At 40.6% G+C, this 25,848-nt stretch overlaps 1 protein-coding gene across 5 annotated transcripts in view; it reads left to right on the plus strand.

Moving 5' to 3' along the window:
* LOC115355524 (filamin-C) overlaps positions 1-25,334 on the plus strand; it is an 86,230-nt gene extending 60,896 nt beyond the window's left edge. For 2 of the 5 annotated variants that reach the window (XM_030046371.1, XM_030046372.1), the window contains exons 29-49: positions 1,974-2,163; positions 2,285-2,308; positions 2,685-2,932; positions 4,551-4,643; positions 5,067-5,166; positions 5,793-5,933; positions 7,101-7,229; positions 8,176-8,349; positions 9,130-9,291; positions 10,284-10,487; positions 11,678-11,830; positions 12,014-12,136; positions 12,363-12,617; positions 13,909-14,178; positions 14,582-14,719; positions 15,903-16,018; positions 16,451-16,583; positions 17,711-17,887; positions 18,142-18,360; positions 21,909-22,115; positions 22,849-25,334. In XM_030046371.1, the coding sequence (XP_029902231.1) occupies positions 1,974-2,163; positions 2,285-2,308; positions 2,685-2,932; positions 4,551-4,643; positions 5,067-5,166; positions 5,793-5,933; positions 7,101-7,229; positions 8,176-8,349; positions 9,130-9,291; positions 10,284-10,487; positions 11,678-11,830; positions 12,014-12,136; positions 12,363-12,617; positions 13,909-14,178; positions 14,582-14,719; positions 15,903-16,018; positions 16,451-16,583; positions 17,711-17,887; positions 18,142-18,360; positions 21,909-22,115; positions 22,849-23,036 (3,444 nt within the window). In that variant the 3' untranslated portion in view covers positions 23,037-25,334. Of the gene's footprint in view, positions 1-634; positions 752-1,973; positions 2,164-2,284; positions 2,309-2,684; positions 2,933-4,550; positions 4,644-5,066; positions 5,167-5,792; positions 5,934-7,100; positions 7,230-8,175; positions 8,350-9,129; positions 9,292-10,283; positions 10,488-11,677; positions 11,831-12,013; positions 12,137-12,362; positions 12,618-13,908; positions 14,179-14,581; positions 14,720-15,902; positions 16,019-16,450; positions 16,584-17,710; positions 17,888-18,141; positions 18,361-21,908; positions 22,116-22,848 lie in introns of all 5 variants that reach the window. The other 3 variants (XM_030046375.1, XM_030046374.1, XM_030046373.1) reach the window with 3 other exon arrangements.
* Positions 25,335-25,848: the final 514 nt, after the last annotated feature.

Below are 25,848 nucleotides of genomic sequence, written 5' to 3' on the forward strand. Positions count from 1 at the left end.
GCCATTTCATGTTTTTGAAATGAGCCCTAAACATGTATGTCTTGATACATTTAAATTTTGACTATAATTAGGGATGCACCAATCAGGTTTTTAGGGCTAATTATGATTCCTGATTTTATTGCAATATGATGCCTGATCACCAATCACATCACCAATTTTAGCTTGGTTTGCTACTTACTACAGCATATCATGTCATTGTGATCAGAGTGCAAAAGCAGTAAAAAAAAAAAAAAAAAAATCAATCTAGCACCTTATTCAACAGGTTGTGACACTGCTGACATAACTATGTTGACAGTTCATTATTTTCATTCAGCAAATGAACTTAGGAACCACTAACTCTCAAAATGAAAAGACAAAGTCTGTCTCTGAAATTAAAACAGTAAGATCACTCAGAGAACAGATGAGAACAGTAACTATTAGAAAATCTCTTAGAAAATCTATTAGCCAATCACCTTATGACTTATTAAGAACTTCTGTCAGCCTGTTATGACTGTGGCCAATTGATTGGTGCATCCCTGTCCAACTGTTCTTGCTCTTCTTTCAGTTGTTTTTTGATCTGATACTCCCTTAATCCACTATACAAACACATCACTTCCTCTCCCACCCATGGGGGGGCTTGTTGCTGTTGCTGCAGGGTCCAGATGGGTGCAGGCGCGAGGCCTCTGTGTTTGTGGAGGACTGGGGCAGGAGGGTGTGGGAGAGACATATAGTAAAGGGCACCATCCCCTTCCGTATTCTTAAGAAAGGCTGTGTAAGGCCTACTCTCTCTTCTCTGGCCTCCTTTTTCACCTCCCTCCTCTCACCTTGTCTTATGTCTCCCTCTGTTCCCTTCCTCCCTGCCACCTTTTTCGCATAAACAGGGCTTCTGTTAGATTTGTGAAGTAGTTTCTAGTCCTGCTTTGACACCAGTTCTGCTTATTTTTTTTAGAGGAATCATTAGAGACCAGTGACCCTCTAGCCTCACCCTCTTTACGGTGTTTTTGTTTTTCTGCAACCATTCCCCCAGTTGCTCCAAGTGAGAAGCAGAAGCAAATTATTACTATTTTGAATACTGGCCGATGGTCCTAAGACTTATGTAATAGGTTTCACAGGGAATATTTTCTGGGCTGTAACTTCACTATATGTCAGGTGGCTGGGCCCATCTGAAACTGTGGAGGCTGGTGGGACAGGAGCAGGAGTGTTTTGGATGTGGAAGTTCAAGTTTCTGTTTTGCAGAAACAGCAGGCCACAGCATAATATTCTCCCTTCATCCTCCCTCCCCCTCCCCTGGTCTATGTGGACTGACCTCCATTGAGTTTGGCTAATTGGCTAACAGGCAAATGTGGTTTTTAGCACACCACTAACCAGGATGCTTCCTAAACCTGCCGCCACCATCCATTCTGCCCTTTTGCTGCATTCTGTTAAAGTATGTATGATGTCATGCTGAGGAGAAGACAAACAAGGTTCAGTACATGTGAGTCCTATGCACACCAGTGGTCTCCAGCCATGTGCCAGTGGAAGCCATCCAGATACAGTTTTCATTCCAAGCAAACACTACAGCAGCTGGCTAAGCCGCCTTAAAACACAAAGGAAAAACAAATGAGTGAAATCAGTATCTGTAGTGTTTTCCTGGACTGAAAATTGAGGTGATTTCTCAAAAACAGGGCCTTCTCAGTTTTGTCATCAACCAAGTCACCATCTGATGCATGCTTGCTCGGCATATAAACATCCAGGATCTTTACTGTCCTTACTTCTCAACATTTTTTGTTTTGAAATTGTGCTTTAGCCATTTTATAAGCCATATGCATCACAGATGACACAAGAACCCACAAGGATGCATGTTGAGAAACACTCTTGGACAGTTCTCAATGACACATGGTTGAATACACTGGTGCACCTTACTGTATATGTATGTACTGTACTGTACCTCGGTTTCTCTCACACATACATATGAACAAAAATACACAGCTCATTTCTTAACCCTGTACTTCCAGGATCCTGAGGGCAAGCCAAAGAAAGCTAACATTCGGGACAACAGGGACGGGACGTACACAGTGTCCTATGTACCAGACATGACAGGACGGTACACTATCACCATCAAATACGGAGGAGATGAGATTCCCTACTCACCCTATCGAATTCACGCCCTGCCCACTGGAGACGCCAGCAAGTGTCTGGTCACAGGTCAGGAATAAGATTCACTCCTGTATTTTAGAATGAAACTGTTGTCATTGTTTGCTGCAGCTGTGAGATATGATTCAAAATGCACACAGAATCACAAATTCTCCTCTTATTTTTTCTGCAGTATCAATTGGAGGACATGGATTGGGTGAGTATCCTATTCTATGAAACCACTGTACAAGCTTTCACTGGACGTTCTGTATAGACAAGGGTTTGACTGATGGATTTGCAAAGGCAGACACTGATAGTGATATTTTGTGTTGATACTGAATATCTTTACATTTTCATTTTTTAATGCCATGAAATCTTCTTCATCTCTTGGCATTCTTTCTTGTAAATTGCATCAGATCCATCATATTGGACATGGATAACACTGACTAGACCAGCTCTGATTTTTAATATAACGCCAACAGTGGCCTGATACACTGGCAAACCAAGATATTGGTCTAATCCTGATATGAATGGAAGAGGGAAAGTCATCGGCAGCTGTGATTAATATTGTATTGCACCACCCATCTTGACAGGGTCCGGTCTCGGCCCCACCATCCAGATTGGAGAGGAGACAGTCATCACTGTGGATGCGAAGGCTGCTGGGAAAGGGAAAGTCACCTGCAAGGTGTCAACACCTGACGGGGCAGAGCTGGATGTGGATGTGGTGGAGAATGCAGATGGAACTTTTGACATTTACTACACAGCACCAGAGCCAGGGAAATATGTCATCACTATCCGATTTGGTGGAGAACACATCCCCAATAGCCCCTTCCATGTGGTGGTGAGTACTGCATGCACCGCAATGGCCAGTCATTGTCAATATTGTTGATTTCATGGATATCTCATGTATTTTTTATTCTAATGCATATATTGAGAGCGACACAGTATCTTTAACATCGTGATTCACCATAAGGATATTGTGTAGCCTGGCATCTCTCCTAACAAGTGAAAGCTAGCTGAGCACTAGTTTCATGTTTACCATCTTTTACCTCTATTCAACCAAAACAGGTGTAGTTCTTTAACTGGTTCTGTTTGGGATTCTTGGAGCCATGGTACTAATTACTGAACCGGCCCACAGTTCCACTCCAAACACAGCAGTTTGGAGTGGAACCACTGTGATGAAGGTGTCACCAGGTTGCTGGCCAGTCTGCTGTTTTTTTTTTCTGGACTATGACCCAGCATGCCATCAAGGAATTCATAGTACCACTTTGTTTGGAGTCTTTGTAGCCCTTCAGTTTTTCACACTTCTTGATAATTAGCTCCAAGGTTCTAACAAACCCAGCCAAGGCCATCTCTTCAGCAATCTCAAGATACAGTTTATTTTTTCTAGTACTCCCATCTTTTCCTGCAAATCAGGAGCTGTCCAAATTCAATTTCAATTTCAATACCTTTATTGTCATTGCACCGCAGAACAACAAAATTGTGTGTGCTTCTCTGTGGTTATACACACAACGACAGCAAGCAGACAAACCAGCATCAATACAAAAACATGGAATACACTAGTTAAAAACGGAGAATGCAGCCAGCAAATAGGGAATTGAAAGCGGTAGTTTTGTTTCTTTGGCAGACCACTGCACTCTTCAATTTCTCTGTTGTCTCCATCTTCCCCTTTAGAATAAAATACTTAAGGTCCTACTATTTTTTGGTTCCAGCTGGGAACCAGCTTTTTAGGCTCTGATCCAATTAATTTGAGTGTTCAGGCTAGTTGTTCTAGATTACTACCATGTGAAGACAGCCAGTAGTAATTAGCCATGGCTGACAGTAACCAAGGTGAATACTAAAATAACAAAAGGACATAAATCAATATTTGCAACGATTCCAGTTTTTAAAAATCAACCTGAAATGTAACAATGAAAATAAATCAGCAGCTCATGGCTCATTACTACAGCATTACAGCTAGTCTTACTGCTAACATACGCTACTAGATTAACTTTACATCCTCAATAAAGGATTAAGTCCATGTAGAGCAAAGACATTCAACAAACAATAAGCACAATCGAAATCAAACCATTCCTTTTTGTAAAATGTTACAACTTACCTTATCAGGACAACAGAGACTTTGAAACGAGTCCTCTAATAATCAGCCTAATGCCTCCACAAGCAATTTGAATTGAGTAGAGGAATGTCAAATGGAAAAATCAATCATCCAATTTAACTGCAGTGAAAACTAGTATCAGCAAGAGCATCAGCTGTTTTGTACACGTTGCTAACAGAGACATTGCAGACATGGCAGTTCATCAAAGATCTCATGAAAATTCTACAGACACAGCCATGGAGACGGTGCACCTTCATACAAGCCCTCATTAAGATGAATATACAGTGTTATCATTTGGCTTTTGAATGGTTGTGTGTGTATGTGTGTGTGGGTTCCCTAAATGTTTACCTTCCCTCCCTGCTAGGCCAGTGATACCATTCCTATAATAGAAGAACCATGTGACAAGCTACAGTTACAGCAGCCCTACGCTCCCTATGTGGGCTACCCCCCTCACTGGGTATTATACACCTTCATCTCAAAAGTCTGCTCTTGAGACATCTTTCAATGCAAACTGTACTATCTGCCTTCTTTCAGTCTCTATACAGTATCTGCCATGTTGTATCCTGGCTTAAGGGCATATACAGCTTTGCTGGTGCTTGTCCAGACCTTTCACTGTCAATAACAACCCAGATCTAATTATCGACTTTCCCCCGTTGCTCCAGCATGGTGCCAGCATGAGTCTTTTATTTGCATGATAGTCCTGCCCATTGTTCTGACCGTCTCACTAAGCCTCTCTGCAGGCTGGCCTTGGATTCTGGCCTGTCCACAGTCTCTGCTGCTGATTCCACCTCCACCCTCCCTTTCCTGGCCATCAGCTGGCTCATATCCCAGAATTCAAGTAGTAATTGCAATGCTCCTCCTCTTTCTGGCTCTGGTCTAGGCCACCGAGGATCCCATCACCCCTGTCGACGGGATGGAACCCATGCTCCGCCCCTTCAATCTGGTCATTCCTTTCACTGTACAGAAAGGAGAGATCACAGGTAAGATTGTGTTTTGTGTACGTGACTATTTTTGATACCTGCATGTAGGAACTGAAATGAAATGTTCAGCCTATTAGCCTGAGTAGCTAGTGGTCTGACCAGCCACTTATTAGTAATGATAGGGATTACAGAATATTCGTTAAAATGATGATCTTTCATTTTCTATATCATTGTATTACTGTACGATTCCAACATGGTGTTAATTTCAAGGCCTTTGAGTATGCATGTGTGTATGACTTTGTAGAAGAAAGATACTCAGGGTTTCTGGTGGTTGTGAAATTTCAGGAATGTCATGGACTTTTCAGAGGTGCATTATATTGTGACGGGGAAATTGAATGACATGTTAATTATTTGCTGAAATCAGGAAATATCAGGGACATTAACAAATGGGTCACATTATATGAATATGGCAGAATATATTTTATTATTTGTTTCACACATTCATGGCAGCAGGTTTTTGGCTCACCTGTCGTGGAAATCAAGACTGGAAGACAGCACTGACAAACCAAGGAGATAGATGTTAGGCTATGGAATTAGACTGAAAGTAATGGAAGAGAATTTGACATCAGGAACCCTGCCCTGGATATACTGATACATTAATTACCTGACTGTGTTCTGACAACCAGGTGAGGTGCGAATGCCCTCCGGTCGGACAGCTCATCCTCACATCACCGACAACAAGGACGGCACGGTCACCGTGAAGTACTCTCCCACCGAGAGAGGCCTGCACGAGATGGACATCAAATATGACGGCAACCACATCCCAGGTAGAAATAACCCTCCTGCCCACACACCTTTAACATTTTAATGCATTAGATTATCTGAAACTTAATATGGTAAGATGCAAAGTTCTTATTTTTACTCCAGCTTCCAGCTTTTATTGAATGAACACTCTGTTCCCAAAACATGGAAACTCTCCAATGTTATTCCTGTCCCTAAGACAAGACCAGAGGAGGAGTTTAAATACCTTTTTTGATGGCACTTTTAAGTTTTGCAATTTACAAGAATGCATTTCTTAAAAATCAATGCAGCTCTTGTATCTAATCAGGAAACTGGATTGAATATATGCCAGGGAATTTTAGAGAAACAGAAGTATGTGTACATGGTATAGGGAGTCTAATAACAAAAGTAGACTCCAGAATTATACACATGGCCAGTAAAATTATTGGAAAAGAGCAGAGACAGTTGGGATGTATAGATAAAATGCAGGTGAGACAAAAAGCTGGAAATTTTCTGTCTGTCTTCATCCCCTCCTTAAAGTATTTATAAAACTGCCCTCGCGAAGATGCTGTAGAGCCATTGCAGCAACCAAGAACATCTTCAAAACGTCTTTCATATTATATGCAATAACTCTGCTAAACTCATAAACACCACTCACAGTGGAACTGTAACCATTATTGCTGTTTGTATTCTGCATGTTGTGTGTTTTTATAATTTGTACATTTTTGTGATTGACTGTGATTATGAGTTAACCAACTTGTAATAGTAGTACAGTTTTTATTTTCAATATATCTATCTTTGGTGCTAGCAGCTGGTTGGCGCGGTCTTTCTGCACTGTAGTTACCCTAGACCAGTTCAAAAATCAAACAATGTGTCCAGTACTGTGATGTCTTACCAACCACCAAGTTTTTGTTCTTTTTCTTCCAAACAAACTTGTAACTTAAAAGGCATCGCTTCCTGTGGCCCAGGAGGATTTTTCTCAGAAAAGAACTAGCAGACACCAGAACAACAAATGTAAAATTCATGAACTGCCCATGGGTTGAATCAGTATTGCGTTATCTCAGTCAACCATAGAGGGTAGGGAAACAGACATGTTGAAAATGTTGTGGATTGTTACTTAAAATGATTGGGCCTGAAACATAAATGTATTAATTTTAATCAAGTTATTAAACAATGTATGTGAATAAAGTTTCTTATTTTTCTGTGTCTTACAGGAAGTCCTCTGCAGTTCTATGTTGATGCCATTAACAGTGGCCATGTGACGGCCTACGGACCTGGTCTGAGTCACGGCATGGTGAACAGACCCGCCACCTTCACCATTGTTACCAAGGATGCTGGGGAAGGTATGCTACCATGATGTTATGGAACTGTAAACCATCAGTGAGGCTGCCACAGTATCAGCATTTACTGTGAATGATGCAGCCAAAGCCTGTAGAGAGAGAGAGAGAGAGAGCCAAACCATGATCACTGCCTGCTGTGACAGAGTACAGTACAGTATTATGACCATCGGGGGCAGTGCTGAGCGCTTGTTCAACAGAATAAAATATATAGTGGTCATTGGGGCTAAGTGCTATAAAATGATCATTACATTTGACTCCAGATATTTCCCTGTAACTGGACTATTTCTGTCATTGTTCCACAGCCCAGTAGTTATAATGAAGCTGTTCATTTGAATATGTTTAGCACTCTATGTCGCCCCCTGGAGGTGGCCTCACATATATCTCCCTCTGCAGACCGGCTCTCTGACATCCTAAGAGTGTCAGCATAAAATTAATGTGCAAAGAGCAAATAGTTTCCATAAATAAATAAATAAATAAATAAATATGTGCAGACCATGCTAAGCTTAAATTATGACCAAGTTTCCACAAAACACTGGCAGTTACTCTGCTGCTAATATAATAATAATAATAAAAAAACATGGTATCTAAAGAACAACACAACAAAAACACCAGTAAGAATAGGAAGAATAATTACATACATTCATTACCATTTCGTCCCTATGAAGAAGTCATATAATCTACCTCAGTGAGGCGTACGCCTTAATACGGGGTGCACACTCTACCAGGTGAGCCACCGGGACGCCCCAACAAGTCAGACTGAACTACTTTGTGCTTCAGTTTCTCTGTTGTCTTTGTGCTCTTACCTTTTCAATCTGTGTTGCACTTCAGCTTCTTCCTAATGATAATTGATTTGCTCACAGTATATGTAACTGGTAGCTTCCACATCGCTGCCCTCCCCTTCACTCTTTCCCTCTTTCTCATCCTGTGCTGAATCATCCTGTGTGTCCAGGTGGTCTGTCGCTGGCTGTGGAAGGTCCCTCTAAAGCAGAGATCAGTTGTAAGGATAACAAGGACGGGACCTGCACTGTGTCCTACCTGCCAACTGCTCCTGGAGACTACAACATCATAGTCAAGTTTGATGACAAACACATCCCCGGCAGCCCCTTCACTGCCAAGATAACTGGTACTGTGCAATGTGTGTGTGTGTGTGTGTGTGTGTGTCTGTGTGTGGCTAAGTTCCAGCTTTTGAAATTTTAACACAAATGGCAACAAACAAAATACAGCATAGCTGTATTGCTGGGTTGAAATGCATAAGGCAGCTTTCTGATCATCAGAAAAAAGTAAAAAAAAAAAAAAATTGAGTTTTCTAAGAGCTGATTTGTATTGAGCGAGTGCAGTTCTTTATTGTCATGTAATATATCTTGTGCTGACAAATGCACTTGATAATATTTAGATGCACCAACTAATGTCCATATTGCCATGATGGGTCATCTGTCAACCACTTTTCAATTGCTGAACTGTTGTGAAAGGAGATTACTTTAACCTAATGCATTTATTTATTCAACAAATTGTTTGCATCTCCATTTATTGCCTAGTTTCTTTATTTAAAAAACAAAACAAAACAATAACTTTCCATTTGTACAAACTTTTCTGTGATACTGAGTAAATTATATTGAAATTTGCTTTGTCATTTGTCTGCCATCACATTTCATTGACAATACAGTAAATGCCATTATAATTTGACATGTTTTGTTGCTGTGGCTGCTATTAAACTGCCCATTCAGTGGTTATGATGCTACCCAAGGCTGTGAACTATTTATTTGCAGCATCTTTTCTCATTAAGTGGTGCTGCTAAAATATGAGAGCTGTCGTCTGTATCCCTGACATTCTCAGAAACACACTCATGTTTGACATAGCTGACGGGAGTGTAGTTTTCACTTTCGCCTCGCTGTCTGGTGTCTAGGTGACGACTCTATGAGGACGTCTCAGCTCAATGTGGGCACAGCGACAGACGTTTCTCTGAAGATCACCGAGACAGACCTGAGCAGTCTGACGGCGACCATCAGAGCGCCGTCCGGCAGCGAGGAGCCCTGCCTGCTCAAGAGGCTGCCCAACCGTCATATCGGTAGGAGCTTTAACTGGACTGAGTGCAAAGACATGAAGGCTGCTCAGTTTGCTTCAGTTTTTCCAGTTCCATGATTTTCTTTTGCATGCAGCAGGTCAACAAAAATGTGTTCGGCGACAGAAAAATATGGAAGTCAAGAATAACTTGAACTTCACCACAGCCATCAGCAATGGAGGAAATGCTTCTGTCAAAATCAGTGAAAGCTGCTGGGTGTTGTGTTGCCTCTGGTGGAAGATTTCTAGCAAACAGTTTTTGAGTTGCAGTTGTGATTCTAGTGATTCTAATCTGTTAACCCTTTGAAACCTGAGCAAATTCACTTGCTGTCTTTCATAAACATGGGAAAAGGTGACATGGAAATTAGTAATAAATTACCCGAAATTTAGCAAGAAATTGGTTTAAAATATATAAATACACAAATAAAAGTTACAAGAAAATTACCATGAAAATGCCAAAAAATTAATGAAAAAATATCTAAACTAAAAATTAAATACTAAAATAATCCATGTTAGAAAAACAATTAGTCAAACCTTATTCAGAAATTAACAAAAAATATAAGAATATAAGAAACGTATTTATAAGTATTGTAAATAAATATTTAAACTTATATTACAATTAAATTACCATAAAAGTGTCACAGAAAAGTGTTAAACACATAGGCGGAGTTTGCGGGGGGGGCGGGGGGGGGGGCATTGCCCCCCCTAGCGTCTGAAATGTGTCACTACATTGAGTCAAAAATAGGTCCAATATTTTTTTTTTCCTGTATGCATATCTATAAACATTTAAGCAATGCAATAAAATAAGATTATTTTCAGAAATAAATCTGAATTACATTATGTTTGGTATTGTAATAAATAAAATAATAATAATAAAAAATGTTTGCCCCCCCAGCGCAAATTTCAAACTCCGCCTATGGTTAAACATCATTATAAATGAATAGCAGTCCACGCAGGTTAAGATCAACACATTGGTGACTCTGTATCTCTTACCCTCAGGTATCTCATTCACACCAAAAGAAGTGGGTGAACATGTGGTGAGTGTGAAGAAGAACGGAAAGCATGTGACCAACAGCCCCTTCAAGATCATGGTGGGCCAGTCGGAGATCGGCGACGCCAGCAAGGTGAAGGTGTATGGCCAGGGTCTGGTGGAGGGACACACGTTCGAGGTGGCCGAGTTCATCGTCGACACCAGGAATGCAGGCAAGGCTACAGACAGGCTGCAGAGTTTGGAGGTGCACTCTGCAGAGTTTGGAGGTGCACTCTGCAGAGTTGAGGACTGACTGAAATAAGAACCCTTTGGCCTCAATGACAAAAAATGTGGCATAAGAATCTAATCAGAGTTGGGTCCATGATGACAACCGTGTAGACTTACCCTTCAGTTTTCTTTCCAGTTCCACTTTTTTGTTAGTCGAGTCCACAGGGTCCTCACTTCTGTTTTACATAGAGTTTATACTGACTGTATAAATAGGTGTTGATGAAATGAATAAATCATATCTCTGAAAACTAGACTATGCAGGAATTTAAAGCTATTCTCCAGTTGTTTGTAAACTCACAGAATTTCTTTTTGCCTTTGTGCATCCACGTGAACTAAAAATTAATGTTTCAAATTAGGGTTTGTGACGCTAAGTGAAAATGAAAAGAAGTTTTTGAATATACAGCACAATACAGGCGTGAATCTTAGGCTGAACAACAGTTCAGTTTGATTCAAAATTGACTGGCAATTCAACTGAGGTATGATTTTTCATTTTTGGAATGATTCAGTTCTGTTTGAGTTAGTATACGGTTCAGTTCAACAATTTGATTCAGCACTATTACATTACATTACACAATGGCTTCGTTTTTAACCAGTGTCACCAGATTTGAAAGAACAACAGTGCGATTTTCACCATATACATAGCATTGTTCATATTTCTATTTTTTCTATATCCCTTGTTTATAGTGTTTATATTGCTTGCTGCTATTTATTATCTGTTTATAGTGCAAATTTGCTTCATATTTTGCTATCCACTTTGCTGCTGTAATGCTTGAAATTTCCCCATTGTGGGACTAATAAAGGAATATCTTATCTTATCTTATCTCGAACATAATTAATCAAAAACATGTAATCCCACATGTTTGGCTATTCATAATTAAACAGGAAAATGGATTTCATCCCCCAAAACATACATATATATGCTATATATTATCAAAATTATAATTCTAATAATGTGCAGCTGATATGCAAGAAAGTTTAATGACATAAGTTTAAGTTTTTTTCTCACAATATGCAACATATAAAATGTTATTCCGGCAGGATAAAAGTATTTTTTCCCTGTTCACCTGTAGTCCTCTGTTGCCAAGTCCATCAGCAAAATTCATCCACAGTGAGCGTCACTTTATTTCCCCCTCAGGTTACGGAGGTCTGGGCCTGTCCATCGAGGGGCCAAGCAAAGTGGACATCAACTGCGAGGACGTGGAGGACGGCACATGTAAGGTCACCTACTGCCCTACCGAGCCTGGGAACTACATCATCAACATCAAGTTTGCTGACCAGCATGTCCCAGGTGAGCCTCACTATGGAATATTCCCTGTTTGATCTCTTTGATTACTGATCATGATTTATGACTCCTGATAGAGGCCCCTGTCGGTATAAGCTGACGTTTTGGTTGAATTCAGCAAGTGTTGAGAACATACAGTTTGAATTGTCAATCAGCTGTTATTAACCGTGGATTACTCGGTCCCAACAGGAAGTCCATTCACGGTGAAGGTGTTTGGTGAGGGCAGGATGAAGGAAAGCATCACCAGGAAGAGACAGGCTCCCTCCATCGCTACAGTGGGCAGCACCTGTGATCTAAACCTCAAAATACCAGGTGGGAACTGAGAGCATTCTGCTTTGATTCGCTTTGTTATTTCCCTCCTCCTAGCTCTACCTCTGCCTATCCTCTTGGCTTCCCTTGTTGCCCAGTATACTTTTCAGCACCTTCCTTTGCCAAAGCCTGTTTCATCCCTCGCTCTCTTACCTGTCTCCTGTGCCTTTCCTCCTCTGTTTGTCTTCCTCCCTTCCTCCTCCCTGGCTCCCCAACCCCCCTGCTTTAGGTAACTGGTTTCAGATGGTTTCAGCTCAGGAGCGTCTGACCCGGACGTTCACGCGCAGTAGCCACACGTACACGAGAACAGAGCGTACAGAGATCAGTAAGACCCGTGCAGGGGAGACCAAGAGGGAGGTTCGCGTGGAGGAGAGCACCCAGGTCGGAGGAGACCCGTTCAGGGATGTCTTTGGAGACTTCCTGGGCAGAGAGAGCCTGACTGGCTTCAGCGGGATGCAAGCCAGCAGACAGCCACTGCAAGAGGGTGTGTGGGTGTGTGTGTGTGTGTGTGTGTGTGTGTGTGTGTGTGTGTGTGTGTGTGTGTTCTTGGACTAACATTATTGTGAGAACCAGTTGGAATTTGAGAGATTACAGTTTTAAATGGGTTCGGATTAAGGTTAGCTTAGGGTAATGGGTTCAGGAATGACTGCAGTCAATAGAAACTCCTTTGAGTAGCGCATGATATGTGTATAATATTGTATTGTTTTGATATTGTATAAGATTTGGTAAGCATATGATATGATTTTTGTATCTAAATCCTCGACCACCATCATAATAATTATTGTAATTACATCACATATCACATGTTACAAAGGTGTAATGTAATCATTGTAAATAATTACAGATCCTCTATTTCCAAGGCACAGGCACAGGCCCATATGACATTTTAGTCTGTTGTGATACATCTATAGCAAATTTATTGCCTCAATTTTAGTCTAACTGCAGGTTGTTCCCAGTAGGTTTTGAATAGATACGCATGTGTTTAAGTGTGTTTGAGTGTCTCTTACTGCTTTTGTTACAGATTTCCACCTTAACCTGACTACTGCACAATGCTGTGTAACACTTAAATAGCTAAGTTTGCACAGGGAATTCCATTCGTACCCTGGTTATTTGAACTTGGTTTTGCACTGATGCATGTAAAGATCATAACTGGGTTAGGTCATACTCTAATGATTAGAAACCTGGGTAAAAGGCCCAGGGTTCTTACAAATTAAGCTGGTTACTGTGATACTGCTGTCACTTTTGGTTTTCACAATCTGCACAAACATACTACTCAAACATTATGGGTACAATCTGATGTCAACAAACAAGCGGTGCTTGCTTACTGTTGGGATCAAGTCTTCCCCCCTTAAGTAAGCTCACTCATACAGGGGCAAGGAGCATTCTGTTTTCATTCAAGGTCACCTTAAAGCACAACTGAACTTTTGTAGTGTAATTACAGGTGAGAAAAAGGGTACTGGGACTCGTCATTTTTTATGTTGACATAATCCACTTTGTTCACATTTGTTTATGTGCTAAAAGTGTTATTTTAGGACAACTAATGAGGATATTTCACCACCATGTGGACTCATATTACACCCAGGGAACTATAAAAGCCAACATTCTACCAAAGTTCAGTTTTGCTTTAAACAGAATATGATCCATAGCCAAAGTAACCAAAGACTCTCAAGACTTTGTTGACAGCAGAACAAACCATCTGATCGCTGTCTATCTTCTCCCTCCTCCTGTGCCTCCTCCTCATCCTTCTCCAACCATCACCACCAATCCCTTTTCAGGTGAGGGAGGGAGTCAGGAGATGACGGCTCAGGTGACCAGCCCTGGAGGGAAGACGGAGGATGCTGAGATCATCAAAGGAGAGGACAGCACCTACAGTGTCAGGTTCATCCCCCAGGAGATGGGACCTCACACTGTTAATGTCAAATATCGTGGACAACATGTCCCTGGCAGCCCCTTCCAGTTCACTGTAGGGCCCCTGGGAGAGGGAGGGGCACACAAGGTCCGAGCTGGGGGCACCGGCTTGGACAGAGGAGTGGCTGGGATGCCAGGTATGTTATAGAAGTCTTATTTGTTTATTTATTGGTTTACTTTTTGCAAGAGCTAGTTCGATCTCAATTCTCAAACATTCCACTGTTGTTCTGTTCTGTCACTAATAAACCTTTCCTTTACACTTTGGCCAAGGACACACTAAAAGCCTTTAACAGTGTGATCACAACTTTCTTTGGTCCAAAACATAGTGGAAAAGTTCACTATTTTGTATTGCTGCGCTTGGTTTATACAGTTTCATACTGCCCAATTACAAGTAAAGAGACTGGAAGAGGGGCAAGGCCTGCATTCTCAGGCAGGGTGGGCAAATCTGGTAGAGATCAGCCCTGTGACCTTGCATGACGTAGTAGTGGGATGCACAACTGCGGCTCAGTGTGATATGTGTATCTGTGTATTGTTTTGCAGCTGAGTTCAGCATCTGGACCAGAGAGGCTGGCGCTGGTGGTTTGTCCATTGCTGTAGAGGGGCCCAGCAAGGCAGAGATCACCTTTGAAGACAGGAAGGATGGATCCTGTGGAGTGGCCTATGTGGTTCAGGAGCCAGGTGAGACATGTATCGGCTGTTGTGAAAAGGTTGGGTTAGGTTGTGTTAGATTTTAAAACTTGCGAAGCAAAACAACCGCTCCAAGATTGCTTGTGAGAGATGGTCTCGGGCTCATTTCAAGAAAAACCTAGTGTGGTTGCATTGCACCGAGAACAAAATTTGACTTTGACTCGACCCAACTTCAGGAAGAGAACCAGCCATGCTATATTTTATTGCTAGAAGGTGTGGTAGGAAAACATTGACTTGCCTTCTCTGGTTATTCAGATATCTGATTGCAGTGCCTCTTCTTTGAAAAGAGTAGATAAACACATTATGTATAACCCACAGCCTTAGCAAGTGCTCATAGTGAGCAACATTTGGTAGGAACATCAAAGCAGGATTACTGACAGTTTCACCAAACTGCAACACTGGCTCCATGTGCGCACTTGTATCTGTGAATTCTGTACACAATTTGCAAAAGGTATTTTTGCATTTTCTGCCAGCATATATTCCTGACCAATGAATAGACCATTGCGGATACACTTTCCAGACACACACGCCCATCAGCATTTTACATTTTCTGGTCCTTTTTAAATTTGTGCCATGTGAAACCGAATTTAACCAAATAGAAAACAGACAGAAAGTATCAATTTGAAACTGATTAAGACCAGTCTACATAATGGTCCTATAGAGGAAATAGATTAATACCACTGTGGAAAAAGTCCTTTTAATAAATGCCAGTTAATGAGATTATGCATTACATAATCACCAATAAATTACTAGAAAACACCCAGTAGAACGCATACCTCTGCCAACACTAATTGTCAAGATATGCCAGTTCCACCAAAAATTAATCACACCCAAAACCATACCCCCTTTGGCCAATCAGTATAGAAAGCTGATCTGTGCTTCCTTGCCACATGACCAACCTCTCCTCCAAGTTTCATGCAAATTCATTTTTCGCTTTTTGAGATATCCTGTTAACAAACAAACAGGCAGACAAACGCTGTGGGGCGAAAACATAACCCTTGTCAAGCTCCACTGGCGGATGTAATATATTACAATATACTCTGAACATGCTGTTGCAGTGTGTGACAAGTAATTATATTAGCAAGTTTTATGACACTGTTCACTCATTTTAAGAGACACTTCAATACATTTAGATAAATTATTACATTATATATTGCTTGTTTCCATTGTTCAGGTGACTATGAGGTTTCTATTAAGTTCAATGATGAACACATCCCTGACTCTCCGTTCATCGTCCCCATCGCCACTTTGTCTGATGATGCTCGCCGCCTCACCATCACCAGCCTACAGGTAAACACACACACACACACACACGCACACACACACACATGGCTGAGTCACTGAGGTCACAGCTATATGAATAGGCTTCTCTCTCACTTGAACTATAAACTCATCATGTTAAACCCACTGGTGTGTCATCCTCTATATCAGAGCTGCCATTTTGATTTGCTATGAAAAGCTGTGAATAGAATTGTGGAAGTGAAACTCTGCTACCTCCCCGTTTTAAATAAGCCCTCTATATTGGGCGTTTGACCTTTGTGGTTAAAAGTGACAGTTAAAGCCGCCCCCCCGCACTCATTAAAGCTCTCCATACCTCCTTCTATTTTAAGTGCTCTTAGCTAATTTAGAGCATACACCGTAGCTTCCAATCTCCTTTGACTGATAAAATTGCAGCTTGAGCTTGTTCTTTTCCTCCCTCATATTCCTGTGTTCTCTCCTCAGGAGATGGGTCTGAAGGTGGGGCAGGAAGCCTCATTCGCAGTGCAGCTGAATGGAGCCAGGGGGCTGATTGATGCCAAGGTCCACACACCGTCTGGAGCTATAGAGGAGTGCTACATCACTGAGTTGGACAGTGGTAAGAGTCACAAACTATCATCAAGCGTTACAGCTGCACCATGTTTTTTTCTGATGTAAAAATACACCAGACTAAATCATGAAACATGTTTGCAACAGAAGGGTGTCCCATGCCCCCTTATTTAGGCAACACAGATTCAATAATTTGCCCTAATGAAATTTTGGTGTTAAATTGTATGGTCACTTGCAAATTGAAAATGTACATTTCATGAGCATTATTAACCCTTTGAAACCAAGGCATCTGTGAACGGGCTTTTACTTGAAAGGATTTATTTAACTCTTTGAACAAAACTCACTTTATTACTTTTTCTTTTTCTTTTTTCAGAATGTTTTGGTAATTTTTTCAAAATTTTGGGGGGTAATTTTATGATAATTTATTTTTTAGATTTAATTTAAAATATGATTATATATAGATTTTTTTTTTAAATGTTTTATTTATTTATTTATTTACTAATTTTCTGATAATTTTTTGCTAATTTGCTACCTTCCCCCCATGTCTTTTGATATGAATTTGCTATGGTTTCAAAGTTAAAACCATAAGAAAAGTACAAAGTATGAAGGTATTTAAAAGGAAGACATTGCTGCTTTTGACTTTTGCCTCTCTTGTCCTTTTGTTATATTCTGATGTAAAGTGATCATAGTAACTCTTTGGCAACTCTTTCTTAAGGTAAGTAGGTATTGGCTGAACAAAAAGTCATTGCAGGTCACCTTTTGATGTCACTGCATGTTGGCATAAATCAGGTGGGGTCTTAAATATTGTTGAATCTAGCAATAAATTGGCTATATTGCAGACTGGCCAGATTGGTAAACAAAAGACTTCTTTGTGCTGTTTAATGCTGTTCTGGGTACTGAAGTCTTAACAGTTCAATTTCTTACTGCTAGTTGCTCCCATGTGCCAAAGTTGCAGTGTTAAATGTTAACCACAGGCACTTTTAGGAGTGGCTGTTATGGTGGTTCAGTAATAATTTAACCAAAGACAAACCGGAGATAGAACACAGCATAGAAAACATGAGTTCAAAACTACATTTTTGGAAGTTATTACTTGAGCTAACAGACCATAGCAATTGGTCAAAGTCCATCAAAGGTCAAACCTCACAAATATCATTCTTTATAATTCTCTCGACACAGATCAACATGCCATCAGGTTTATCCCAAGGGAGAATGGAGTACATTCTATCGATGTTCGCTTCAATGGCAGCCACATTCCCGGCAGCCCCTTCAAGATCCGAGTGGGAGAACCAGGGCAGGTTGGCGATCCAGGCATGGTATCTGCCTTTGGACCTGGCCTAGAGGGAGGAACCACAGGTAGAAGTCACCCATACTGCTCTCACACACATACTCCATCCTTCTTTTGTGTTGGCACTGTGTAGCCCTAAGTTGCACTACATGAAAATGCATGGAAATACATAAGAAATTAGTGATATATTGAACACACAACGGTGCTAAAGAGGAACTTCTTGATACATTCTTGATATTTTGAGGGAAAGACCTTGTGTCAAGCTTTGAATGTTTAGAACTGATGAGGTGTCTTCCTCTGTCCATTTCTGTCCTCTTTGTAGGTGTACCATCAGAGTTTATTGTGAACACATGTAATGCCGGATCAGGAGCGCTGTCTGTCACCATCGATGGGCCATCGAAGGTAAAGATGGACTGCCAGGAGTGTGCTGAAGGCTACAAGGTCACTTACACCCCTATGGCTCCAGGGAACTATCTCATCTCCATTAAATACGGAGGACCCCAGCACATTGTTGGCAGCCCCTTCAAGGCCAAAGTGTCAGGTAGGTCATCTAGACATCAGCACCACACGGACTGCGTGGTAGATTGGACTCCAATTAATATTATTGTAGTGACGGACATTGATAAAACATGTGAATACTAGCTATGTCCTACTTACATTCTTGACACATGTGAGCTACTTAGCTGCAAGCAGCAATGCAGAGGTTACCACAGTGTGACAGAAATGCACTGTGTTGCCTGATAGACCTGCAAGGCATTGTGGGTATTAGTCTGTGAAAGTGTCACATCATTGCTTTTTTTTTCTTTCAAATCTTAACATATCAACATGTGGCTGAGCAAACGGCGATATATAAAGATAATTAAGCCACGATCAAACAAAAAACAGGAGTGTCCTGCCAGTGTACACAGAGACCCCTTGGTCTAGACGCTGCACTCGGGATAATATCTTTTTTTTTTTTTTTTTTTTTTTACTTTTTATTTTTAATAATTTCAAGTTTAATGCACCATTGAAACACGAGAGAAAGGAAGAAGAGGAAAAAAAGTACTTTCAAAGAAAAAAAAAATAAATAAAAGGTAAGGAGGTCAGGTGTGGTATGGGAATTAGCCAAGGCAGATACAAAGGTACAGCACATATCTTAACATGCTATCCCATTTCTTCTAGTATTTATTCCCTTTGTCTTTCTGTAGATGATGGGTATAAGTCATTTTTTCCATGGAACGTATATGTTTAACGATTCTTATGAAAAGGTCCACTGTTTGGGGATTTCTCTGTAGCCAGCATTTGGTGATAGCTTTTTTAGCTCCAACCCAAAGAACTGTTAGGAGATAGGCATCTCCTTTACATAGATTTACAGGGGAAACTCCAAGATACATAAAAGAAAATGACACATCAATATTAAATCTCAAGATCGTGGACATCAGTCGACCCAAATTTTCACAAAAGGGTTTAATACATGGGCATAACCAAAATATGAGCGCATGGTCTACTCTCATTGAACCACACTCCCTCCAGCATGGGAGCTAGGTCCCAGTTAACTTAGATTTCTGCTTAGGTGTTATAAAAAATGAATTAAGGACTTCCAGCAAGAAACCCTCCACGTTCGGGTTAATATCTTAAATGACGAGGACTGATTTGAACGCCACCTCTAGCAGAAAGACATAATGCAATTTCTACTTTTGTCAGACCTTGATTGTAATACAGTCTGAGGCATTTTCATCTTAAAACCTCTGTGCATGCTGCCATAGCACTCCAGATCTCTAGTACGCTTGTTATCGAGATAATGAGATCATTTAGAGAAAACAACTTTTTTTTCATGACCACGATTTCATAATGTTGTTATTTTGAGAAAACAGCGCTTTTGTTTTCTCATGTAACAGGTTAATTATCTTAATATCTTGAGAAATCAGACATTTGTTTTCTCGAGATTAAATAATTAACCTGTTATCACAACTAAACAAGCTCTGTTATCCCGAGATAATGGCATAAATATTTTTTTAAAGCAGATAATTATATTAAAATGGCATTAATAGCTTCTGTACTCACACGTCAGCAGTGCAGTGACACAAAAAGTTCATTCAAAGCTTACCTTGTGGTTGAGAGTTTGCACTTTCACCACATTTTTAAGACTGTGTCCCTCAAACTGTGTCCCTCATTTCCAACAAAAAACCTCTTTTATTCTTTGCTTTCTGTTTCTACAAGCGATCTGCCAGTTTAGAGACAAGGAAGGAGGTGTGGCCTTGTGTATTCACCATAGACTGTATTTACAAAACACAGTTGGTGCTTTCAACACTCTCTAGTGGTCAGAAAATCGCTTAGCGCAGCTTTAATAGGAAAGCAGAGATCACTTTAAATTGTCGAAAAAAAAAAATTGAAATGGACAGTTCAATTTTCCAGCACAACTGCAGTGAAAAATATCAGCAGGGGAATGAGTCCAACAGCTGGTGTACAAAGGTTGCACGCACAGTCATTTCAGACATAGCAATTTAACAAGGACCTATTGAAAATACCACAGGCACTCAGACACATCCGCACACGGAGAAGCTGTTCAGGTAGAGGTAAGTAATGTCTTTGTTAGGCCATTGTGAATCTCGGCATCTTAAGAGTGTCCTTAACGCTCTTTCTCTGACACACGCAGAGGAATTCAATACAAGCGCACACAGCTCTTGTGTTTAAAGTTCACACACAGTTCTGATGAATGCGACTGGTAAAAAATCCTCTGTGAACCTACTGTTCAAGGGTTGGCTCTTTGCAGACTTCACATCCATCCCTTGCTTGTATAGCTGCCTTAATACAGACCATTCATACCAGGTGAAGAGGGGAGCTGGTTCAGATTTGTTTTCTGTGAAACTGTTAACATGTGGATGTAAAACCAATCAAACGAATGCTTAGAATAACCTGCCACTGACCCACTTCACCGCTGATGAGAAAAGCTCGGAAAAACCCATACATGACCCTCTCGCTGTTCTGTGGTGAGTAAAGCCACCATGCTAACTAACCCCCTGTGCTGCTACAGGTCTTCTATTATGTGTGCTTGAGGAAGTGGGAAACGATGGTAATCTGTGTTGTCATAAGGATGGTAGATTTCCTCAGTCCACCAGACATGGCAGCAGATTATATAAAACAGGGTGTGAGCAACCACTGATTTTTTTTTCCCCAACCGCCACTGCAGCTGTTTTGATATCCTATTAGAAACTCACAGCACAGTCTAATGTGCCATGGGACTGTCCAGCCATAAAAAAGCAAACTGTGCTTTCTATAAAGTTTTATTTTGTTTTACTTCTAATACAGAGAAGCAGAGAATGTGTCTGTCTGGGTCAGAGACTGTTAAAAAAAAAAAAAGATACTAGAAGCTGTGCTGCTTTCACAGGAAGTCAGACCTTGGAATATCTGTCTAAATATGTGATTTGCAATTACAGCACATTCATGGTGTAACTTTGACAGAAATTTATGCTTTCAAGAAGAGGAAACTCTGAATTTTCTTCCATGAGGTATACTGAGTAAGCTAGCATCCATTTTACTGACTTGACAGCAAAAAGGTCATGTTGTCAAAATTAGCAATTAATATTAATAATAGTGTGATGTCAGACGTCGTGTGAGCTCATTTGTTGATAAATTAAACTTAATTTAAAATTAATTTGCCACCCAGGTTATCATCCACTCAAACTGAAGGAGAATCCACTGTGACTACACTGGCACCAGAGAGGCAGCAAATGGAGCGACAATGAAACGAGGAGGCTTTTAAACATGAGAGAGATAAAAATTCATGTTGATGGGACAACAGACTCTGAACCTCTATCAGGCTCTAACTATCTTTGTGCTTTCAAATATATAAAAAAACAGGCAATGATTAAATGTAAAGCCACAATATGCCATTTTTCTCCTTGAGGCAGCCCTGCCCCAGCACTTGTCAGTCATCTTGATGAGCTGTCATCTAGCCTGGGGCTGAGATCTGTAAAGCCGCCACAGGTGCTGAAGAAGCAGACAAACGCTGTTGGTCATCTTTAAGCCTTTCCTGCTCTGCAACAGCATTTTTGCTCTGGTCAGCTGTGCACAGAGGGCTTAAATCTCTTCAATTCTCTGTCTCTGCAGGAGCTCGTCTATCTGGTGGCCACAGTCTGCATGAGACGTCATCTGTTCTCGTGGAAACAGTCACCAAGTCATCAGCGATGGGTGGGGCCTTTGCTTCCCTGCCTAAATTCTCCTCAGATGCCAGTAAAGTAATCTCCAGGGGCGCTGGCCTATCAAAAGCCTTTGTAGGGCAGAAGAACATTTTCACAGTAGATTGCAGCAAAGCAGGTAAGGGATGACACATGGAAAACAGAAATGCATGAATGTTTTAATGTATGTACTAATGCTAAAAAATCTGATACTTCAGCAAACAAGAAAAACAGTCAAGCATTTTGACTAAAGTCACCACAGAAAGTGCCTTTAATTTGATTTTAGTGACTTAAATGTTCGATAGACGTTTTTTTTCACAGCAGCCATTTTGGCTTGAATAGCAGGTAAACACAGGTGTTCCTAATGACATTAATTTCACTTTAGGCCTGCCAGAGCCAAGGTACTGTTATTGTGCATGCTGTCTCACAGGAAAGACTCTGCTACTCTTAACAGAGCCTTATTTAATATCATGAGTAACACCTGTGCTTACCTGCTGTTTGACTCTGACTGCAGCCAGTGACTGCCTTTAATTCCAGTCCTCACTGTTGCAGTCTGCATGTTTACAGCCTCTGGAAGTGAGGGTGAAATGGAATTTTCGCTTGCAGAAGACATTTGGTCAAAGTAATGTTCAAATTGAAGGTTTAAGAAATGAATATCAAATTCAGTCTTTCACTATGGTACACATGCCACCTGGGTTCACATGACAAAAAATAAATCCATGTCCAAATCTGTGCCCTAAGGTTCAAAAACCATAACCTCAAATCCATGGTAAATCCAATCCTTCAGATTTGTCAGTATCAGTATTTCAGTTGTCCTTACAACGCATAAGCATTGAGACTGATGGCTGATTGTGCTTTCCTTCCATCTGCAGGCACTAATATGCTAATGGTGGGCGTCCACGGGCCTAAGACCCCCTGTGAAGAGGTGTACGTCAAACACATGGGCAACAGGATGTACAATGTCACATACACCGTCAAAGAACAGGGAAATTACATCCTCATTGTCAAATGGGGGGATGAGAATGTCCCTGGCAGTCCCTTCCATGTCACTGTCCCTTAAAAAATGGACCCTTGTACACCTGTCTACTGTAGCTCCAGAGCCTCCTGCCCTCCCACATGCACTAAAGATGCAAAGACTGTTTTTGCCCATTCAAGGGGACAGAACTGAGTATTCATGCCTGGTGCCAAATCTCTCATTGATGCCTTCCTCTTTGACACCACTCCTGGTGACCTGCACTGACAGCAGTTGCAAATTCAATGGAAAACAGGTAAAGGAGGGTAAACTATGATCTCCATTTAGTGGGCATCCCTACCACTAAGGTGACAATTACACTCTTATCAATAATACTCAGAAAAACATTAGTTTTTATTGCTTCAAGCATCCTATCTTCATATAACCTACACCAGTTTTATGCTACTTATGATGTACACTATGAATTTTATCATAAAAAAAGACTATAAACACAAATAAAAATGTGGATAAGCTGATTTGAGGTTGGTTTAACCTTCCTCTACATCCTGGTTATATACTGCACAAATACAATCCATTGTGTCCACATGCCATCTTATCAACCACCACACCCATTTGTTGACATTACTGACAGCCAGGTGACAGCAATGCTCACAAACCTTTGTGTCAAAATCCATACAAAAATGTTTCTATGGTGGTATGCCGTGGTCCCACATTCTTTTATAGTCCCCTACACATCATTTAACAGAGTGTCAACTGATATATAAGTTACATATCAACAAGAAGTTCTTAGCAAGCTACACCCACATGGTTAGGGTTAGGGTTCCAGCTGGGTGAGGGCTTTCTTGGAGACGCCCACAGGATTTAAGTTGGGGTTAGGGTTAGGACATCTCTTGGACAAGCCCACAGGGTAAAGGTTAGGGTTCCAGCTGGATGAAGACTTTTGTGGACATGCCTATAGGGCTAATGTTAGAATTCTGGCTGGTTGAGCGCTTTCTTGGACATACCCACAGGGTTAAGGTTAGGGTTCCAGCTGGGTTAGGACTTTCGTGAATATGCTTGCAGAGTTGAGGTTCGAGTTCCGGTTAGGTGAGGGCTTTTGTGGACATGCCCAAGGGGTTAATGTTAGGTTTCTGGTTGGTTGAGGGCTTTCTTGGACATGCCCACAGGGTTATGGTTAGGGTCATTGTTGAGTGAGTAGGGAATGGGCATCAAGTCAGCAAACTGAATGGCCAATCACAGCACTGCTTTGTGTAACTTGCCCAGGACTGTGGTGGGATATATACAAACATGTTGTTGAAATATAGTTTATGGCTAATTGATATGCTACTGAACTATTGTTGATATTTAACTTATATATCAGTTGACATTATGTTGCATATCTATTGGGGACTATCCAAAGAAAGTGATTATTACGCCTCATTTGTCCTTGGTGTGTGCTGTTGTTACGCCATGCAAAGGTAACTTCCTTGTAGAGGCAATGGATGCTTATGGTTTGAAGTTTGAAGATCACAAACAAGCCTAATTTCCGTTCACAACGCTAATCTTTTAGGGTGTACAAATTTTGGCAAACCACCAGTATCGTTGAACTGTCTTGACTTAGACCAGCTTTGTCAGCCATGTATGGATCTAGATGTCCATTTAAACCAATCTTTTGTGATGTCACTGTCATGCATGTCAGCAAGCACTTTTGTACTTTTTTGCAAATACTGTGGATTGCAAATCTTTTGTGTAATTTTCCTCAGATTCTCCTTTCCTGTTATTTTTCCCCATTAATTTATGCATTAATGTTTCAGCACAAGATTGTACAAAGAGGAAACAGAACTGAAATTGATGGTTAAATCTATGTGTATGGTGATAATTTCACAGTATGCAGATATACTGGCACCCTTTACTGCAACTTGGTTGTTTGGAAATGTCCCACAATACTGCAGAAGGCTAAACGGCTAACCAAGGATGTGGACAAGCTGTGCTGTGACTGTTTCATGGGGGGAGAAAAAACTATGCTTTTAACTTTATTTATTCAGACCTTCCTTTGTTTTCTTTGACAGAAAATGGTCTTATTGTTCATTATGAGTTGATTTTTTTTCCTTCTATATTGTGCCATTTGCTGACCTGGCATCTGCTGCCGTGGACAAAGAGCTATTGATGGGCTGAGATTTTTTACTAAAGGAAGAAAGTGCGGTGTGGCAATCGATTCTTTTGTGAATGTTGAATGAAAAACACAGCTGTTACAGTGAAACAATATTATAGAGTGATATTTTATAGTGATTTTGTATGTATCAAAAATGGATGAAAGAAATAAAATTCTTAATTGTTTGATATATTAACCTTCAATTTGGCAAGATTGTGCAGGCATAATAAAAATTTATTTGCTAACTTGCCAGACTTGACTTGTCTGGTGTCTGATTAACACAGCAGAGTGAATGAGATCTGCGCCTCCTTTTAAGGCCTTTACACCAACAAGGCATTATTTTAGGGTAATAATTTCCAATAATATTATGAAACTATTGGAAAATAATTTGCTGGAGTTCATTCCATCAGATAAAAAAAAAATCACCATTCTCACACATTATGTTCAAGAAATTCTTTCTTTCTTTCTTTCTTTCTTTCTTTTTCTTTCTTTCTTTCTTTCCAGAATGAACACAAGATACATAAGAAGCAGAAGGAAGCCACACAATCAAACTCTTAATTTTTTTAGACAGCATTTCAAAGCATATTGCCCTCTTCAGGAACTATAGGAAACAGGTGTTCTACATCAAGACAATCAACAGAAGCATAGACCTAGAAAATATAAATCGGTCCTCCAATATAGATTAGAAAATGTAGAATGGCCATTTGTGATCAAGACCCTCCATTAACATATCAGTGGTTTTCCACGGACCTAGTCAGGCCTGATAAA

Source organism: Myripristis murdjan, chromosome 23, assembly GCF_902150065.1.
Source record: "Myripristis murdjan chromosome 23, fMyrMur1.1, whole genome shotgun sequence".
Taxonomy (NCBI): Eukaryota; Metazoa; Chordata; class Actinopteri; order Holocentriformes; family Holocentridae; genus Myripristis; species Myripristis murdjan.